The 18,440-nt window shown below is 43.5% G+C and overlaps 2 protein-coding genes across 2 annotated transcripts in view; one reads left to right on the top strand and one right to left on the bottom strand.

Moving 5' to 3' along the window:
- The first annotated feature begins 345 nt into the window (after positions 1 to 345).
- LOC311107321 (alpha-(1,3)-fucosyltransferase 11-like) lies at positions 346 to 4,532 on the top strand. Its single transcript, XM_084149806.1, has 7 exons — positions 346 to 445; positions 819 to 1,187; positions 1,477 to 1,651; positions 1,966 to 2,171; positions 2,419 to 2,565; positions 3,073 to 3,548; positions 3,759 to 4,532. The coding sequence occupies exons 1-7, from the start codon at positions 437 to 439 to the stop codon at positions 3,910 to 3,912; spliced, it is 1,536 nt and encodes a 511-aa protein (XP_084005932.1). The 5' UTR covers positions 346 to 436; the 3' UTR covers positions 3,913 to 4,532.
- A 904-nt stretch (positions 4,533 to 5,436) lies between these two features.
- LOC311107266 (uncharacterized protein) overlaps positions 5,437 to 18,440 on the bottom strand; it is a 30,445-nt gene continuing 17,441 nt past the window's right edge. The window contains exons 9-15 of the mRNA XM_084149746.1: positions 17,785 to 17,844; positions 13,635 to 13,703; positions 11,677 to 11,700; positions 10,839 to 10,895; positions 10,064 to 10,192; positions 5,795 to 5,900; positions 5,437 to 5,553 (exon numbers count right to left, since the gene is read on the bottom strand). Of these exons, the coding sequence (XP_084005872.1) occupies positions 5,455 to 5,553; positions 5,795 to 5,900; positions 10,064 to 10,192; positions 10,839 to 10,895; positions 11,677 to 11,700; positions 13,635 to 13,703; positions 17,785 to 17,844 (544 nt within the window). The 3' untranslated portion in view covers positions 5,437 to 5,454. The remainder of the gene's footprint in view (positions 5,554 to 5,794; positions 5,901 to 10,063; positions 10,193 to 10,838; positions 10,896 to 11,676; positions 11,701 to 13,634; positions 13,704 to 17,784; positions 17,845 to 18,440) is intronic.

Raw genomic sequence — 18,440 nt, 5'->3', positions numbered from 1 at the left:
GAGTCCAGTCGCGACGCTTGGTCCTAAAGCCCACGTTGAGCCTGTCCATCCCTGGTCCATCTATTTATTTTGCTGTCAAATTTGGTCCATGCTCTGTGAGTCTGGATACTTCGACATGTTCAAATAGCCCTGCTGTAGGGCTATTTGACTGTACATATTATCTTATTTTTTATTATTTTTTTTTATCACTGAAGAAAATAATGTGTAAGTGCACAGTCAGTATGTGATTCCACTCCAGAACTGTAGATGGTAGTAATGCACTAAACGTTGATTTAGCGTGGAGACGCGTACCAGAGGCAGATCCCAGATTATTTCCCTTTCTTTACTGCTTCCTCAGGTCTTTGTCTCCGCCCAAATAAATATTTCCAGAGGAAATTCCTGAGTTCTGTGACAGAAAAAAAGAGAGGAACGCACCTACATTCATGTGTTTATTGTAATGATAACGGTAAGAATACGTGCGGTTTGTTATGACCTTTGTAATGTGTCTGATTATGTGTCCCTCATGAGTGGTTTCTTCAGTATCTAGCCAGAGAGATGGCTTTGATCTTTACTACGATGTGGCTGGCTGGCTAGTTACAGTAGATCAGTGTATTTAGTTGCTGTATATAGGGAAATATCACCGTGTAGCCATCATGTAAGTGAACCTGGTATGGACAGACCAGAGCCATCTATTGCGTGCCAACGTGAAGCATATCTATGGGCCAACAACATCCATAGACTATGGCTCTATGGCTTGACTAGTGTGCAGTGTACAAGCAGACAGAATCCAAATAAATGCATGATGTCTGATCTATATAATGTCTCTCTCTGGTTCTTAGATGTCTGTGGAGGGGAGGCTAGGGGCCAGGCTGGTGCCCTGCTGTGTGTGGCTGTGTCTGGGGCTGCTGTGTCTCCTGTCCACCCTGCCCTGTTCCTGGTCCCAGGACCCCCTTTACGTTGGCGACCCCATGGATATTGGGGACCCCATGGATGCAGATCGGGGTGCCTTCCAGCCGCAGAGTGCCCTGTCTGACATGGAGTTCTCTTCCATTGCTTCCTACCGCGGCCCCGGCAACAATGACTCACGTGGCAACAAGGAGCTGCCCATCCTGTTGTGGTGGAGTGCAGGACTCTTCCCTCATTTCCCCGGAGACACAGAACGCATCGACTGTCACTCCTCCTCCTGTCTGGTCACACGCAATAGGAAGGTCTGTGGTTCTAGTATTATAGCTTGGTCTTCCAGTGGTTTTTTTATTTTGTGTGTTATCTTAGCCTGGTCCTAGATCTGTTTGTGCTGTTTTGCCAACTCCTATGGCTATGGCCATTGTCACACCAACATATCTGTGACCAGGCTATTGTTATCTTTGTGATCTGTTAATACACGTTGTTTATAATATGTTATTAATAATAGCCCTGTCTTTTTCATGACCATGGATTTCCGTTTGTATTGACAGCAATGTGGATATGAATAAACTGGAACCATCCTGATCTCTACAGGTTCAACTGTACCGACGCACCTCCTCCATCATCTTCTATGGGACAGACTTCAGGGCCTACGAGGCTCCTCTTCCCAGACCCTCTCACCAGACCTGGGCCTTATTCCACGAGGAGTCCCCCATGAACAACTACGTCCTGTCCCACAGCCCAGGCATCAGGCTGTTTAACTACACAGGTACAGGGAGACAATGTGTCAACTCTTATCTTGTGTAAATAAATTAAAGGGTACTTGGAGCCAACAATCGCTCACATAAAAAAATTAAGCCTGCGTCCCAAATAGCACCCTATTCCATATATATTGCACTACTTTTGACCAGTGCACATAGGGCTCTATCTAGGGAATATAGTATTATTTGGGACGCAGCCTCAAACAAAGGCCAGCACTCACTTGAATGAATATAAGTTGCAATCAAAGCTTTGTTTTAATTTAATTTTTCTCATAGCAACATGTCTTAACAGACCAAACACTCCCTATGTTCAACTCCACAGCCACCTTCAGGAGGGGCTCAGACTACCCTCTGACCCTGCAGTGGTTGCCCTCCCTGGGATACCTGCTCCAACCCGTAGCCGTGTCTCTGGAGCAGAAGAACCACTGGAGGAGAGAGGGCCTGGCCCCAATCATGTACATGCAGTCACACTGTGACGTCCCCTCTGACAGGGACAGATACGTACAGAAACTCATGAAGTACATAGAGGTACAGTGGTATGGAATGTGTTCCCTCCTAGCCTAGATGTTTTGATATAAAGGAATGTTGTCTGGTTTTTATTGTTGTATCCCATGATTTGGTGGACTGGCAACCATTTGTGTGAGTTGAGCCCTCTACCCTAGTCCTAACTTTTCTCCCAAATACTTCTTTCTTTGACCCCTGTTCCCCCACCCACTGTCTCTCTATATTTATTTATCTTTCACTGTCTCGCCCCCCCCCCCCCCCCTCCCTCCAGGTGGACTCATATGGAAAATGTCTTAACAATAAGCCCCTCCCCCAGTACCTGGAGGACACAAGCACGGCCACAGGGGAGGACGCCGGCTTCATGAGCTTCACGGCACGCTACAAGTTCCACCTGGCTCTGGAGAACGGCCTGTGTCAGGTGAGTGAGTGAGTGAGTGAGCGAGAGAGAGAGAGAGAGAGAGAGAGAGAGAGAGAGAGAGAGAGAGAGAGAGAGAGAGAGAGAGAGAGAGAGATTGAGAGAGAGAGAGAGAGAGAGAGAGAGAGATTGAGATTGAGATTGAGATTGAGATTGAGAGAGAGAGAGAGAGAGAGAGAGAGAGAGAGAGAGAGAGAGAGAGAGAGAGAGAGAGAGAGAGAGAGAGAGAGAGAGAGAGAGGGAAATACTAAATTAATGATTTTATCGTTGTTTTAGACATCCTTTATGTTTTATTATTTTATTAAACTCTCTTATACAATAGGAACTTAATGGTGAATAATGTATTGTGTCATTTTGGAGTCACTTTTATTTTAATTTAACTTCCTGCTTACTTTCATAGCGAATTGCCTTTAATTGTTTTCGTCTCTTTCATTTCATTGTTGTAAAGCATGTTTGATTTTAAATGTACTTTAAATAAAGTTGGATTTAATTTGATTTGATTTGCTCCAGGACTACATGACAGAGAAGCTATGGCGGCCTCTCCACCAGGGCTGTGTACCAGTCTACCGCGGCTCCTCCTCAGTAGCCGACTGGATGCCCAACGACCACTCTGTCATCCTTATCGATGACTTCCCATCACCTCAGGACCTAGCCAAGTTCCTCAAGGCGCTGGATGAGAACGATGAAGAGTATGCTAAGTATTTAGAGTTTAAGAAGCCGAGCCGTGTTACCAACGTTGGCCTGTTGGAGGCACTGGAGAGCAGGGAGTGGGGCGTGAACGACATGAGCAAACCCAACTACCTCAACGGCTTCGAGTGCTATGTCTGTGACCAGGAAAATACCAGACTGGCAGCTGAACGGGCTTATAGGAAAGCCCCAGAGAAGAGCCCACCCCCCCAGCCTAAGATGGCCAATAATTCTCATATGGGATGTCCTCTACCCAGCCCAGGGTTTGGAGACATTCAGGACCTACACACCAATGACAGGTAGGCACCACCAGCCTCTGAAATGAAGGGCTTTGTTCTTTGTATAAATTGCTTTACCCTTATAAATGTAGTACTTTATGACAGTGTACTGTTTACAATGAGAGATATTCCTCCATTGAGTGAGTGTCTTAACATCACAAGCGTTTTTCTCCTAACATTTCAGAAACTGCTGTGCTTATTAGCCTTATTTATTAGTGTGTGTTTTTTCAGCTGGGTCCAGATGTGGCCCCAGGACTACTGGCAGAGCCTAGATCAGGCTGAAGGATTGGAGTCTCTCATCAGACATAACGAGTCAGACCCTGCACTGCTCTGGCATCACATCCAGGAGATGGCTATGAGGAGGGCCAGAGGAGGACAGGCATAACTAGTCGAACCCTGCACTGCTGAGGAACCACATACAGGAGGAGAGCCAGAGGTAACTGAGAAAGTTCCTTATTGACTGAAAGAGGACAAGGAAAGAAAGCCATCTATTTGGACATGTCCAGAGACTTGCACCCCTAAACCAGTGAGTGGGGCAAACCAGAGAGATATGGACCAGCAATGCTTGGAGAATCTACCACAATGTTAATTAACTGTTACTGAACTAGAGAAGATGAACTGTTACTGAACTAGAGAAGCTCAACTGTTACTGAACTAGAAGATGTACAAAAAAATTATAATACATAATTGTTTTAAAATGCCATCCACTTGAGGTGTCTGGTAGCCGTATCTGTGGTACCAAAGGGCCTAATGTATGTCAAAGTTACAGTAGATGGTTTCTTTTTTTACCCCTCTCTGCAATGAAAACCTTTGTGCAATATATTTGATCTTGTTCTATAGGTCTCAAACCTGTCGCCATAACTGCCTTTTTCGACAATCTTTGCAACACTCAATCATGTACAACATTTTTTATACTCTATATTTATATCATGTTTATGTATATCTGTTTTATTGTTTATTGACAGAAAAAGCATAAGACAATTAAAAATGAAAATGTGAAAAATATATATATTATAGTTATTTACTTTGCATAGTCAAGCCTGAAAGTAGAAAATTGTACCCAACTGCTAATCTACAGAGCCAGTTCCCAGTTAAATATTTTCATTACATAATCATATTTAGAGACTTTTACATACAGTTCCTTCATATTTCACAATAAATTCACCAAGTTACGACATTAAAAGGTCCAATGAAGCCGTTTTTAATCGCAATATCAAACCATTTCTAGGTAATTAAGTACCTCACTGTGATTATTTTCAATTAAAATGGTCAAAAAGAAATAAAAATAGCTTTTAAACAACAAGCAATTTCTCGAAAAAGAATTTTGCTAGGTCTGAGTGAGAGTCCTAACTGGACGAGCCTAATGGGGAGGATATGTAACATGAAAACTAGTTGTTATTCGCAATACTACCTGGTGATGCCGCCAGGCAGGCCAAAACTCCTCCCACCAAAACAGGCTGACATCTTTGGCGCTTACACACTTAAATGGAATTATCATCATTTTCACAATTTCGCAGTATTATTCCAACCTCATAGCGTGGAAATACAGTATATGTAAAACACAGGAAAATCACATTTCTGACTGCACTGGACCTTTAAGATTTTTTTTTTTTTTTAAATAATAAAGTGTTCATTAATTTGGACGGAAGACAATATCAGTAATATGATCATATTATTCTCTTTACCAACCCTAAACCACATAATAACTTCCATAGTGTTCCAGTGTTAACCTCATGCAATTCAGTAGGATCCATACAAAGGTATGAAAACAAAATCTCACACATGGAAATTTATGTCAAACTCAAGGTGCAGTGTCCCTGTCTGTTAGCAGACGACAGGTCTTGATTGGGTGAGAGCAGTTAAATCAGCCATCCAGTCTTGTCACCTCTGTGGCCATGAAGGAAAGGAGACAAGGAAAGGAAGCATCCTAGAAGACGTTGCCATAGCAGCTCTCACAGTGGACAGTCCCTTTGTGCAGGAACATGTTGAACAGAAAGTCTCCCATTGGCTTACTGCAAACACCACACTGCAACAACAACAACATAGCATATTGTTAATGTAACACAGCCAAGACTATATGAAGGCTTCAGCTTAGTTCTAGTCTGCAATAATTTTACCTGCGAGCAACACTGCTGCTATACCACTGAAACAAACACTTTTACCACTACCGCAGCCACCACAGCTGATACAGGGTCAAAGTGTATAACCTATAACATGATTGTAACCAGAGTATAACATATAACCTGTTGATAACCAGGTTTAGTTACCTTGAAGCAGGCCGAGTGACAGGAGATGTTGAGGTGCTCGATGGTGATCTTGGCATCGTTGCCCACCTGCTCTCCACAGTACGTACAGGCAGACGTCATGGTAGTCCTAGGGGAGGGGGGAGGGGGGGTGTTCAGCATGGGACACAGCTCTATTCGGTCAAAGCCTGTATCTACACGTTTCCAGCCAAGGCATTACAAAATGGCATGTGTGTCCAAGGTTATTATAGTTTTGTGATTTAATATTAGTTTTAATTTCTATTAGTATTCATATTTTTGGGGAAATTCAGTTTAGTTTCAGTTAGTCTTCAGACTTGATTTACTCATCTTTATTTAGTTTGTTTGATAAAAATGTTTCTATATTATTTAGTTTTAGTTTTAGTCAGGGCCGGTCCTTGTCGTTCTGCCTGGCTAGGCAAGACCAAAAAATGCAGCCCCCAAAAAACTAGAATACTCCCAGTAAGCAAAATGACGTTGAAAAGACGTGTAAAATAGGTATTTTCCAGACGTTGAAGTTAGGATCTGAATAAAAGGTGAAAATACATTTTCCGTACGTTTAAAATACATATATACACTACCGTTCAAAAGTTTGGGGTCACTTAGAAATGTCTTCGTTTTCTAAAGAAAAGCAATTTTTTTATCCATTTTTAAAATAACATCAAATTGATCAGAAATACAGTGTAGACATTGTTAATGTTTTAAATGGCTATTGTAGCTGGAAACGGCTGATTTTTTAATGGAATATCTACATAGGCGTATAGAGGCCCATTATCAGCAACCATCAGTCCTGTGTTCCAATGGCATGTTGTGTTTGCTAATCCAAGTTTATAATTTTTGGTTCTGAATAAAAGTTGAAAATACGTAATTTATAGACGTCTATGTTTGGGCCAAATAAAGGCTGGTCCAGACCGGACAAAATCTGAACCAAACATAGACGTCTATATTGGTTCAGATTTTGTCTGGACCGGACCAAAAACCAATGTCCGTGGATGTGGAAATCAAGGCCGGTCCAGACTGCACCAAAAAAAGATTTCCAAAAGGCATCAGTGTCGGCCCGTGCTTACTGAGGTGTAGCCTACAGTGTTGCCTGAAATTGAATTTTATGAATGTCCTTCCATGTGAGGCCTACTGTTTGTAAAACAGGTGTTGCATTGGCTTTACTAGTCCTGATTCCTGTAAATAATCAATTTGGCTATTTAAGCTCTGAATATCAGCTACCCAACTTTATCAGGAGTTATCCTGGGCCTATTTGCAATGTATTTACACAGCAGGAAATGCAGAAGTATTTTCTTTTTCGCTATGATCAGCTTGTCAAAAATGTACGGATACAAACTAGAAACCACTGATCATGACAATGGGGTGAAACTCCTGGACAACAGTTGTGATTGTCCATTCCATATTGTCCATTTTACTTTGACCCATCCTGTTTTTAAGATATGTTGTTTGTTAACATGACAGCGCATTTCTTTATTTGATTGGGCGCCGTTTAGGTTAGGCTATTCATTTAGATCGGAGAAACCGGCATGATGTAAAAAGTGTCTGTGTCATTACATTGTCATACATTTTATCTCCAGCCTGTAGGCCACATCTTCCTCTTTCTACCATATCCTATATCTGCTACATGATTTATGTTAGATGTTTTTTTTTGACGGAACGTTGGTGGTGCATGGCAGCGAAGCGTCTCTCCAACTGCACCCTGGAGAAACGCCCCTTTGACAAAGTGGGCACTTTTTATCACAGGGCGGCATCAGCGCTCACCTAAAAAGGCCATATGCCACTGGTTGAGAGAAATTGTCATTGGGCAGAATTATGTTTGGTTTTATGTGTTTGTCGGTCAGTTTAGCTCAGAAAATGCCGCCCTCATCAATCTGCCGCCTAATCCTGCCTAATGAGCGGGCCGGCCGTGGTTTTAGTGTTTTAGGGACAGAAAGCTTATGTGTCACTTCCTGCCACTGGGGGGCAATAATACATTAGGTGATGGGCCAGGACCATAGACTTGGATAGATGTAACATCTCTGTATCTGTGTCATGATGGCGTCTGTGAGAGCATGGGTAGCACCATTGAGGCCATCTCCATCTTGAAATAGTACATTTTCTTGTTCACAAGTAAAATTAATTGGCTGATCACGCCTGTTGACCTGGCTGTCACGACTCCGACCGGGTCATCAGGTCATGCCAACAGGGTCATCAGGAGGGATCAGCCAATGAAGTTGGAAGTCCCGCCCAGTTGACTAAATCAAAATGGAGAAAATCCTCAATGGCGCTGCCCATGCTAACACAGGTTTTTGGCCACTACAGGCCTCCATACAACACCTTGGCCAGGACATACTGTAGGATTGGTTAGGTTTAAATATTAAAACAATCCTAATGTGACTTGGATTGAAAGGACAAACGCCTAGACTGGTGCAAGAAATATGGTGGAAGGAAACGCTCTTGCCGATGTTTACACCAATCCAATGCTTTTTTAACTTTAGTAGTAGATGTAAGAAAAATCAAGTACCTTTACCGTTATCTGACAGAAAGAGAGAGGAAAAATCAACAAAGGAAGTCATGGCACATTTGACATATTTATGTAATATTATACATGGATAAACAGCCATCCTTGCCTGCCAGAACTGGAGACTCTGTAAACATGGCCCCCCTTTAACTCTTCCAGGTATTTCCGCAGCTCACACAGGGCACTTAATGCCTGCCAGGTTGACCCTCCGGCTGGACAGTGACCTCAGACACAGTCTTCGATGCAAGGAAGCTATTTTTCTGATGCACTGTGGTCGAGATGCTTGCTGGATTCATCTTGCTGGCATCTTACTGGGGTCCTGCTGCTCCACGGCTGTACTCTCTGATTTGCTGAAGTACAAAAGGCTCTGCTTCCCTCATCAGTGGCTCCATCTCTGTTGAGCGAAGTGCCAGAGACACTGTTGGGTCCATCAGGCAAACTGCTGCAGGGGTTGGATCGAAGTTGGCTGCCAGAGGATTCAGTATGCATGTGAAGTGCTCACGCAGTGACTTCAGGAGGACCTGTGCCAACTGTTTTGCAATAGTAGCAACTGCAAGTGTGCCTCAAGGTTGAGAAGGCACGGCACCACATCAGACAGTGACTGGCTGTCAGTTTGAAGTTGGTCGTGTGGACGGCTCCAGCAACTTCACACACAGTTCTAGCTTGGCCCAGTCACGCTCCGTGCTCGCCCTCTGATTTCTTCCCTGTTAGCTAGTGATAGTGATGCACAAGCTAGGCCTATTTGAAACATTGACATCTACTGGAAGCTTTTACCCGCCAGATTCAGAAGCTCGAAAAACCCATTTGGAAAAAAAAGCTTAAAAACCCCATTTGATTTTTGCACAAGGTTAAGAAGAAAACAACTAAAACTAAACATAATTTGATGTTTTTTTTTTTTGTTTGTTTTTTTTGCAGTCAAAGATAGTCACAGTATAGTTTTAGTTTTTCAAATATTTTTCGTTGAAATATTTATTTCAGTTTACTAAATAGTTTTTCCACCTTTAGTTTTAGTTTACTATAATAACCTTGGTGTCCATACCACTTCTATTTGGTGTTTGCCGATCTGAAGGAACCGGATAGGTGTAAGCAATAAAGTTTGATTTGAATATGTTGATGATCCCACTCCACCCAGCTAGCCTTGTAGCTTCTTTCTGCCGTGTTGATCACACCTATCTGGGTCCCTTCTGCCGTGTTGATCACACCTATCTGGGTTCCTTCTGCCGTGTTGATCACACCTATCTGGGTCCCTTCTGCCGTGTTGATCACACCTATCTGGGTTCCTTCTGCCGTGTTGATCACACCTATCTGGGTTCCTTCTGCCGTGTTGATCACACCTATCTGGGTCCCTTCTGCCGTGTTGATCACACCTATCTGGGTTCCTTCTGCCGTGTTGATCACACCTATCTGGGTTCCTTCTGCCGTGTTGATCACACCTATCTGGGTCCCTTCTGCCGTGTTGATCACACCTATCTGGGTTCCTTCTGCCGTGTTGATCACACCTATCTGGGTTCCTTCTGCCGTGTTGATCACACCTATCTGGGTTCCTTCTGCCGTGTTGATCACACCTATCTGGGTTCCTTCTGCCGTGTTGATCACACCTATCTGGGTCCCTTCTGCCGTGTTGATCACACCTATCTGGGTTCCTTCTGCCGTGTTGATCACACCTATCTGGGTTCCTTCTGCCGTGTTGATCACACCTATCTGGGTTCCTTCAGATTTGAACAACAAGGGCCTAGGAGTTGTTTTCAATGGAGGAGTGGACAAAGTATTGTTACCTGGTGGAAGAGGAGGGGCTGCTGTTGGAATGGCTGCTAGAACTAGACGTTACATAGTCAGGATCGTCTCTAGTGTTGTGCTTGGTTAGGTCTGTAGCGTTCACATACTCCTTCAGGTACACAAAACACCTGAGAGAGGAGAGAGAGGCAATAAAATGGAGAAAGAGAGAGGCAATGAAATGGAGAGAGAGAGGCAATGAAATAGAGAGAGAGGCAATGAAATGGAGAGAGAGAGGCAATGAAATAGAGAGAGAGGCAATGAAATGGAGAGAGAGAGAGGCAATGAAATGGAGAGAGAGAGAGGCAATGAAATGGAGAGAGAGAGGCAATGAAATAGAGAGAGAGGCAATGAAATGGAGAGAGAGGCAATGAAATGGAGAGAGAGGCAATGAAATGGAGAGAGAGAGAGGCAATGAAATGGAGAGAGAGAGGCAATGAAATAGAGAGAGAGGCAATGAAATGGAGAGAGAGGCAATGAAATGGAGAGAGAGAGAGAGGCAATAAAATGGAGAAAGAGAGGCAATGAAATAGAGAGAGAGGCAATGAAATGGAGAGAGAGAGGCAATGAAATGGAGAGAGAGAGGCAATGAAATAGAGAGAGAGGCAATGAAATAGAGAGAGAGAGGCAATGAAATAGAGAGAGAGAGAAGAGCGGTAGAAGGTTGAGAGAGACTTATTGTAACCATCACAAATAGTAACCATCACTACTAGGCTAATGGTTATAACTCACTGTACTTCTAAAGTTATACCCCCATCATTCTCATGATTCACTCACTTATTGGACTCAGTGTCTGGTGACTTGGGTCTCTGGTTGGCAGAACTGTCCAAGGTCCTGGAGTAGGAAATAAAACCGTATATCAGATGATGTGTTATTATGGGTCAAATAGAACATAGCAGAGAAATTGAATGGGACAGAAAAACACAGGACAGGCTATACTGGTATGTTTGTAAGTAGTACCAGAGAGGCTTAATACAGAGCTCAACATAACAGTCAGAGGTAACCTTAGATCCAGTACAGAGAGCTAATACAGCTGCTTTGGCCTAAATCTCTTAAATGGGTCCCCCTATTACCACCATTACTATATTACACATTCACCAGGTACTGAACAGGTAAGACTAGTGGATAACGACTAGTGCTATGACCTCACAGTTTCTCCTGGATAACCTGTATGTGCTATGAACTCACAGTTTCTTCTGGATAACCTGTATGTACTATGACCTCACAGTTTCTCCTGGATAACCTGTATGTACTATGACCCTGACAGTTTCTCCTGGATAACCTGTATGTACTATGACCCTGACAGTTTCTCCTGGATAACCTGTATGTACTATGACCCTGACAGTTTCTCCTGGATATACCTTTAGTACCCCCAATATCACACGTATTTGGTTTCCTATCTTACTACCAATAGATTCCTTACTATCATAGAGTCCATAACTTAGGTATCTCCAACTACAACATGCGTTAGGTTTCCTTACCACAGCAGCAAAGAGAACGTGGTAAAGATGTTAGATTAAAGCGGACAATGGGAAGGTATGCTATGACAGACATGAAGGAAACAATGAAGAGATATTAAGATGTTGCTGTGTAAGACATAACATGACACACTCACCGGTCCATTGAAGGCTCTGGGTCTCTGTGATGGAGAGACAGTAATATCAGTCAGTGCATCCACTTCTAGAAATTGTCTTTCAATTGCCAACAACTGTCTTCACACTGGGCACAAACGTCTATTCCACGTTGGTTCAACATCATTTCATTGACATTATGTGGAAACAACATTGATTCAACCAGTGTGTTGACAGTGGGTTCTCATCCAAGTCTCTAACTTGTAACTTCTTCTTCTAACTTGTCCCTTCATCTTCTTCTAACTTGTCCCTTCATCTTCTTCTAACTTGTCCATTCTTCTTCTTCTTCTAACTTGTCCCTTCTTCTAACTTGTCTCTTCTTCTTCTTCTAACTTGTCCCTTCTTCTAACTTGTCCCTTCTTCTAACTTGTCCCTTCTTCTTCTTCTAACTTGTCCCTTCTTCTTCTTCTAACTTGTACCTTCTTCTTCTTCTAACTTGTCCCTTCTTCTTCTTCTTCTTCTTCTAACGTGTCCCTTCTTCTTCTTCTAACGTGTCCCTTCTTCTTCTTCTAACGTGTCCCTTCTTCTTCTTCTAACGTGTCCCTTCTTCTTCTTCTAACTTGTCCCTTCTTCTTCTTCTAACTCGTCCCTTCTTCTTATTCTAACTTGTCCCTTCTTCTTCTTCTTCTTCTTCTTCTAACTTGTCCCTTCTTCTAACTTGTCCCTTCTTCTTCTTCTAACTTGTCCCTTCTTCTTCTTCTAAATTGTCCCTTCTTCTTCTTTTTAACTTGTCCCTTCTTCTTCTAACTTGTCCCTTCTTCTTCTTCTAACTTGTCCCTTCTTCTTCTTCTAACTTGTCCCTTCTTCTTCTTTTAACTTGTCCATTCTTCTTCTTCTTTTAACTTGTCCCTTCTTCTTCTTCTTCTTCTTCTTCTAACTTGTCCCTTCTTCTTCTAACTTGTCCCTTCTTCTAACTTGTCCATTCTTCTTCTAACTTGTCCCTTCTTCTTCTTCTAACTTGTCCCTTCTTCTTCCTCTAACTTGTCCCTTCTTCTTCCTCTAACTTGTCCCTTCTTCTTCCTCTAACTTGTCCCTTCTTCTTCCTCTAACTTGTCCCTTCTTCTTCTTTTAACTTGTCCATTCTTCTTCTTCTTTTAACTTGTCCCTTCTTCTTCTTCTTCTAACTTGTCCCTTTTTCTTCTAACTTGTCCCTTCTTCTTCTAACTTGTCCCTTCTTCTAACTTGTCCATTCTTCTTCTAACTTGTCCCTTCTTCTTCTAACTTGTCCCTTCTTCTTCTAACTTGTCCCTTCTTCTTCTAACTTGTCCCTTCTTCTTCCTCTAACTTGTCCCTTCTTCTTCCTCTAACTTGTCCCTTCTTCTTCCTCTAACTTGTCACTTCTTCTTCTAACTTGTCACTTCTCAACTGTGATGCTAAGCTGTATGTCTCCGTATAAAGAGGGACTGTCCAATAGTCAACCAGCTAGCCTTTCTGATGTCTAAGAAACACACTTAGCTCTGTGTTCTTGTCCATGTTTCTTTAACATTACTTTAATCACTTCTCATCTGTAGTAAGCTACGTATGCCTCCTTCTGCCAGTCGTTCCCCCTTCCAGAGGGTATGTAGGTGAATGGCAGGGATTATGTTTCTCTGGCTGCTTTACTGGCTAAGAAAGGTGTGGTCTGACACTTCTTTACTACAGTGTTACCTTACCTTACCTTACCTTACCTGACCGACCTCTCCTCTCCTCCCCTTCTAGTCATACTGCAGTTAACCATTACCTCACTCACTCTTTCTTTCTTTTGATCTCTCGCTCTCTTTGGTCTCTCTCTCATTCTCTCTCTCATTCTCTCTCTGGTATTTCCTCCCTCTCTCTCCTTCCTCTCTCTCTCTAACATGCTTCTAACATTATGTTAGTCAATGATTAAAGACTGTGTTGTAATATAAACATTTAAATAGGACTAATAAGTCCTATAGGGGTTGTAATATAAAAAAGGTCATACCTCTCCTCCTTCTCTTGATTGACAGTAGGTGCACTCCATCTATCCCATGGTGAATCACTCTCAGATGACCTACAACACACACACACACACAAACAAACACAAACCATTAAGACATCATACATACCACTCCCATAGGAAGACACAGTAACATCATGTACATAGTGATGGATGTAAAGAGATCCGTTTACTAGAGATGTAAGGGAAAGTGGTAACAGGTTTATATCTGAACTATGTCCTATATACAGCAGCACCCATTCACTATATGTTCTGGTTCACTGGGCTGAGGGTGTTACTGAAGGAGGATATAGAAAGGGGCTGAGGGTGTTACTGATGGAGGACATAAAGGGGCTGAGGGTGTTACTGATGGAGGATATAGAAAGAGGCTGAGGGTGTTACTGATGGAGGATATAGAAAGAGGCTGAGGGTGTTACTGATGGAGGATATAGAAAGAGGCTGAGGGTGTTACTGATGGAGGACATAAAGGGGCTGAGGGTGTTACTGATGGAGGACATAAAGGGGCTGAGGGTGTTACTGATGGAGGATATAGAAAGAGGCTGAGGGTGTTACTGATGGAGGATATAGAAAGAGGCTGAGGGTGTTACTGATGGAGGACATAAAGGGGCTGAGGGTGTTACTGATGGAGGACATAAAGGGGCTGAGGGTGTTACTGATGGAGGATATAGAAAGAGGCTGAGGGTGTTACTGATGGAGGATATAGAAAGAGGCTGAGGGTGTTACTGATGGAGGACATAAAGGGGCTGAGGGTGTTACTGATGGAGGATATAGAAAGAGGCTGAGGGTGTTACTGATGGAGGATATAGAAAGAGGCTGAGGGTGTTACTGATGGAGGATATAGAAAGAGGCTGAGGGTGTTACTGATGGAGGATATAGAAAGAGGCTGAGGGTGTTACTGATGGAGGATATAGAAAGAGGCTGAGGGTGTTACTGATGGAGGACATAAAGGGGCTGAGGGTGTTACTGATGGAGGACATAAAGGGGCTGAGGGTGTTACTGATGGAGGATATAGAAAGAGGCTGAGGGTATTACTGATGGAGGATATAGAAAGAGGCTGAGGGTGTTACTGATGGAGGATATAGAAAGAGGCTGAGGGTGTTACTGATGGAGGATATAGAAAGAGGCTGAGGGTGTTACTGATGGAGGATATAGAAAGGGGCTGAGGGTGTTACTGATGGAGGATATAGAAAGAGGCTGAGGGTGTTACTGATGGAGGATATAGAAAGAGGCTGAGGGTGTTACTGATGGAGGACATAAAGGGGCTGAGGGTGTTACTGATGGAGGATATAGAAAGAGGCTGAGGGTGTTACTGATGGAGGATATAGAAAGAGGCTGAGGGTGTTACTGATGGCGGATATAGAAAGAGGCTGAGGGTGTTACTGATGGAGGACATAAAGGGGCTGAGGGTGTTACTGATGGAGGACATAAAGGGGCTGAGGGTGTTACTGATGGAGGATATAGAAAGAGGCTGAGGGTGTTACTGATGGAGGATATAGAAAGAGGCTGAGGGTGTTACTGATGGAGGATATAGAAAGAGGCTGAGGGTGTTACTGATGGAGGATATAGAAAGAGGCTGAGGGTGTTACTGATGGAGGATATAGAAAGAGGCTGAGGGTGTTACTGATGGAGGATATAGAAAGGGGCTGAGGGTGTTACTGATGGAGGATATAGAAAGGGGCTGAGGGTGTTACTGATGGAGGATATAGAAAGAGGCTGAGGGTGTTACTGATGGAGGATATAGAAAGAGGCTGAGGGTGTTACTGATGGAGGATATAGAAAGAGGCTGAGGGTGTTACTGATGGAGGATATAGAAAGAGGCTGAGGGTGTTACTGATGGAGGATATAGAAAGAGGCTGAGGGTGTTACTGATGGAGGACATAAAGGGGCTGAGGGTGTTACTGATGGAGGATATAGAAAGAGGCTGAGGGTGTTACTGATGGAGGACATAAAGGGGCTGAGGGTGTTACTGATGGAGGATATAGAAAGAGGCTGAGGGTGTTACTGATGGAGGATATAGAAAGAGGCTGAGGGTGTTACTGATGGAGGATATAGAAAGGGGCTGAGGGTGTTACTGATGGAGGATATAGAAAGAGGCTGAGGGTGTTACTGATGGAGGATATAGAAAGAGGCTGAGGGTGTTACTGATGGAGGATATAGAAAGAGGCTGAGGGTGTTACTGATGGAGGATATAGAAAGAGGCTGAGGGTGTTACTGATGGAGGATATAGAAAGAGGCTGAGGGTGTTACTGATGGAGGATATAGAAAGAGGCTGAGGGTGTTACTGATGGAGGATATAGAAAGAGGCTGAGGGTGTTACTGATGGAGGATATAGAAAGAGGCTGAGGGTGTTACTGATGGAGGATATAGAAAGAGGCTGAGGGTGTTACTGATGGAGGATATAGAAAGAGGCTGAGGGTGTTACTGATGGAGGATATAGAAAGGGGCTGAGGGTGTTACTGATGGAGGACATAAAGGGGCTGAGGGTGTTACTGATGGAGGATATAGAAAGAGGCTGAGGGTGTTACTGATGGAGGATATAGAAAGAGGCTGAGAGTGTTACTGATGGAGGATATAGAAAGGGGCTGAGGGTGTTACTGATGGAGGATATAGAAAGGGGCTGAGGGTGTTACTGATGGAGGATATAGAAAGAGGCTGAGGGTGTTACTGATGGAGGATATAGAAAGAGGCTGAGGGTGTTACTGATGGAGGATATAGAAAGAGGCTGAGGGTGTTACTGATGGAGGATATAGAAAGAGGCTGAGGGTGTTACTGATGGAGGATATAGAAAGAGGCTGAGGGTGTTACTGATGGAGGATATAGAAAGAGGCTGAGGGTGTTACTGATGGAGGATATAGAAAGAGGCTGAGGGTGTTACTGATGGAGGATATAGAAAGAGGCTGAGGGTGTTACTGATGGAGGATATAGAAAGAGGCTGAGGGTGTTACTGATGGCGGATATAGAAAGAGGCTGAGGGTGTTACTGATGGAGGATATAGAAAGAGGCTGAGGGTGTTACTGATGGAGGATATAGAAAGAGGCTGAGGGTGTTACTGATGGAGGATATAGAAAGGGGCTGAGGGTGTTACTGATGGAGGATATAGAAAGAGGCTGAGGGTGTTACTGATGGAGGATATAGAAAGAGGCTGAGGGTGTTACTGATGGAGGATATAGAAAGAGGCTGAGGGTGTTACTGATGGAGGATATAGAAAGAGGCTGAGGGTGTTACTGATGGAGGATATAGAAAGAGGCTGAGGGTGTTACTGATGGAGGATATAGAAAGAGGCTGAGGGTGTTACTGATGGAGGATATAGAAAGAGGCTGAGGGTGTTACTGATGGAGGATATAGAAAGAGGCTGAGGGTGTTACTGATGGAGGATATAGAAAGAGGCTGAGGGTGTTACTGATGGAGGATATAGAAAGAGGCTGAGGGTGTTACTGATGGAGGATATAGAAAGGGGCTGAGGGTGTTACTGATGGAGGACATAAAGGGGCTGAGGGTGTTACTGATGGAGGATATAGAAAGAGGCTGAGGGTGTTACTGATGGAGGATATAGAAAGAGGCTGAGGGTGTTACTGATGGAGGATATAGAAAGGGGCTGAGGGTGTTACTGATGGAGGATATAGAAAGGGGCTGAGGGTGTTACTGATGGAGGATATAGAAAGAGGCTGAGGGTGTTACTGATGGAGGATATAGAAAGAGGCTGAGGGTGTTACTGATGGAGGATATAGAAAGAGGCTGAGGGTGTTACTGATGGAGGATATAGAAAGAGGCTGAGGGTGTTACTGATGGAGGATATAGAAAGAGGCTGAGGGTGTTACTGATGGAGGATATAGAAAGAGGCTGAGGGTGTTACTGATGGAGGATATAGAAAGAGGCTGAGGGTGTTACTGATGGAGGATATAGAAAGAGGCTGAGGGTGTTACTGATGGCGGATATAGAAAGAGGCTGAGGGTGTTACTGATGGAGGACATAAAGGGGCTGAGGGTGTTACTGATGGAGGATATAGAAAGAGGCTGAGGGTGTTACTGATGGAGGATATAGAAAAAGGCTGAGGGTGGGTGTGAGGAGTGATTCAGTGCAGTGGTGTGTGTGCGTTTGATGCTTTAACAGAGACTTTGATAAAGAGGTGGCTTACTGTTTCTGAACCGTGTCCAGGGACACCTGTGGACTCTGCTCCTCAGGCTCTTCATCCTCACTGAAATGTAAAAACATAAAAGGATTTTAGTACTGGACGGATGGGTGGTTTGATGTGGGCTTGGTTAGGAGCTTGGGAGGTGGCAGTGTGGATGTATATAAGTGATGATCTGTGAGGAGGTACAGTATATCTAACATGGGGTCTCTCTCAGTAGACAGGTACAGTATACAGTGAGGGAAAAAAGTATTTGATCCCCTGCTGATATCGTACGTTTGCCCAATAACAAAGAAATTATCAGTCTATAATTTTAATGGTAGGTTTATTTGAACAGTGAGAGACAGAATAACAACAAAAAAATCCAGAAAAACGCATGTCAAAAATGTTATAAATTGATTTGCATAATGAAGGAAATAAGTCCTCTGTAGCTCAGCTGGTAGAGCACGGCGCTTGTAACGCCAAGGTAGTGGGTTCGATCCCCGGGACCACCCATACACAAAAAAAAAAATAATGTATGCACGCATGACTGTAAGTCGCTTTGGATAAAAGCGTCTGCTAAATGGCATATTATATTATTATATTATTATTTGACCCGTCTGCAAAACATGACTTAGTCCTTGGTGGCAAAACCCTTGTTGGCAATCACAGAGGTCAGACGT

This window comes from Coregonus lavaretus (genome assembly GCF_964263955.1).
Source record: "Coregonus lavaretus genome assembly, chromosome: 32".
NCBI lineage: Eukaryota > Metazoa > Chordata > Actinopteri > Salmoniformes > Salmonidae > Coregonus > Coregonus lavaretus.
Note: the sequence above shows the minus strand (reverse complement) of the source record. Positions and strands in the feature narration are given on the sequence as shown.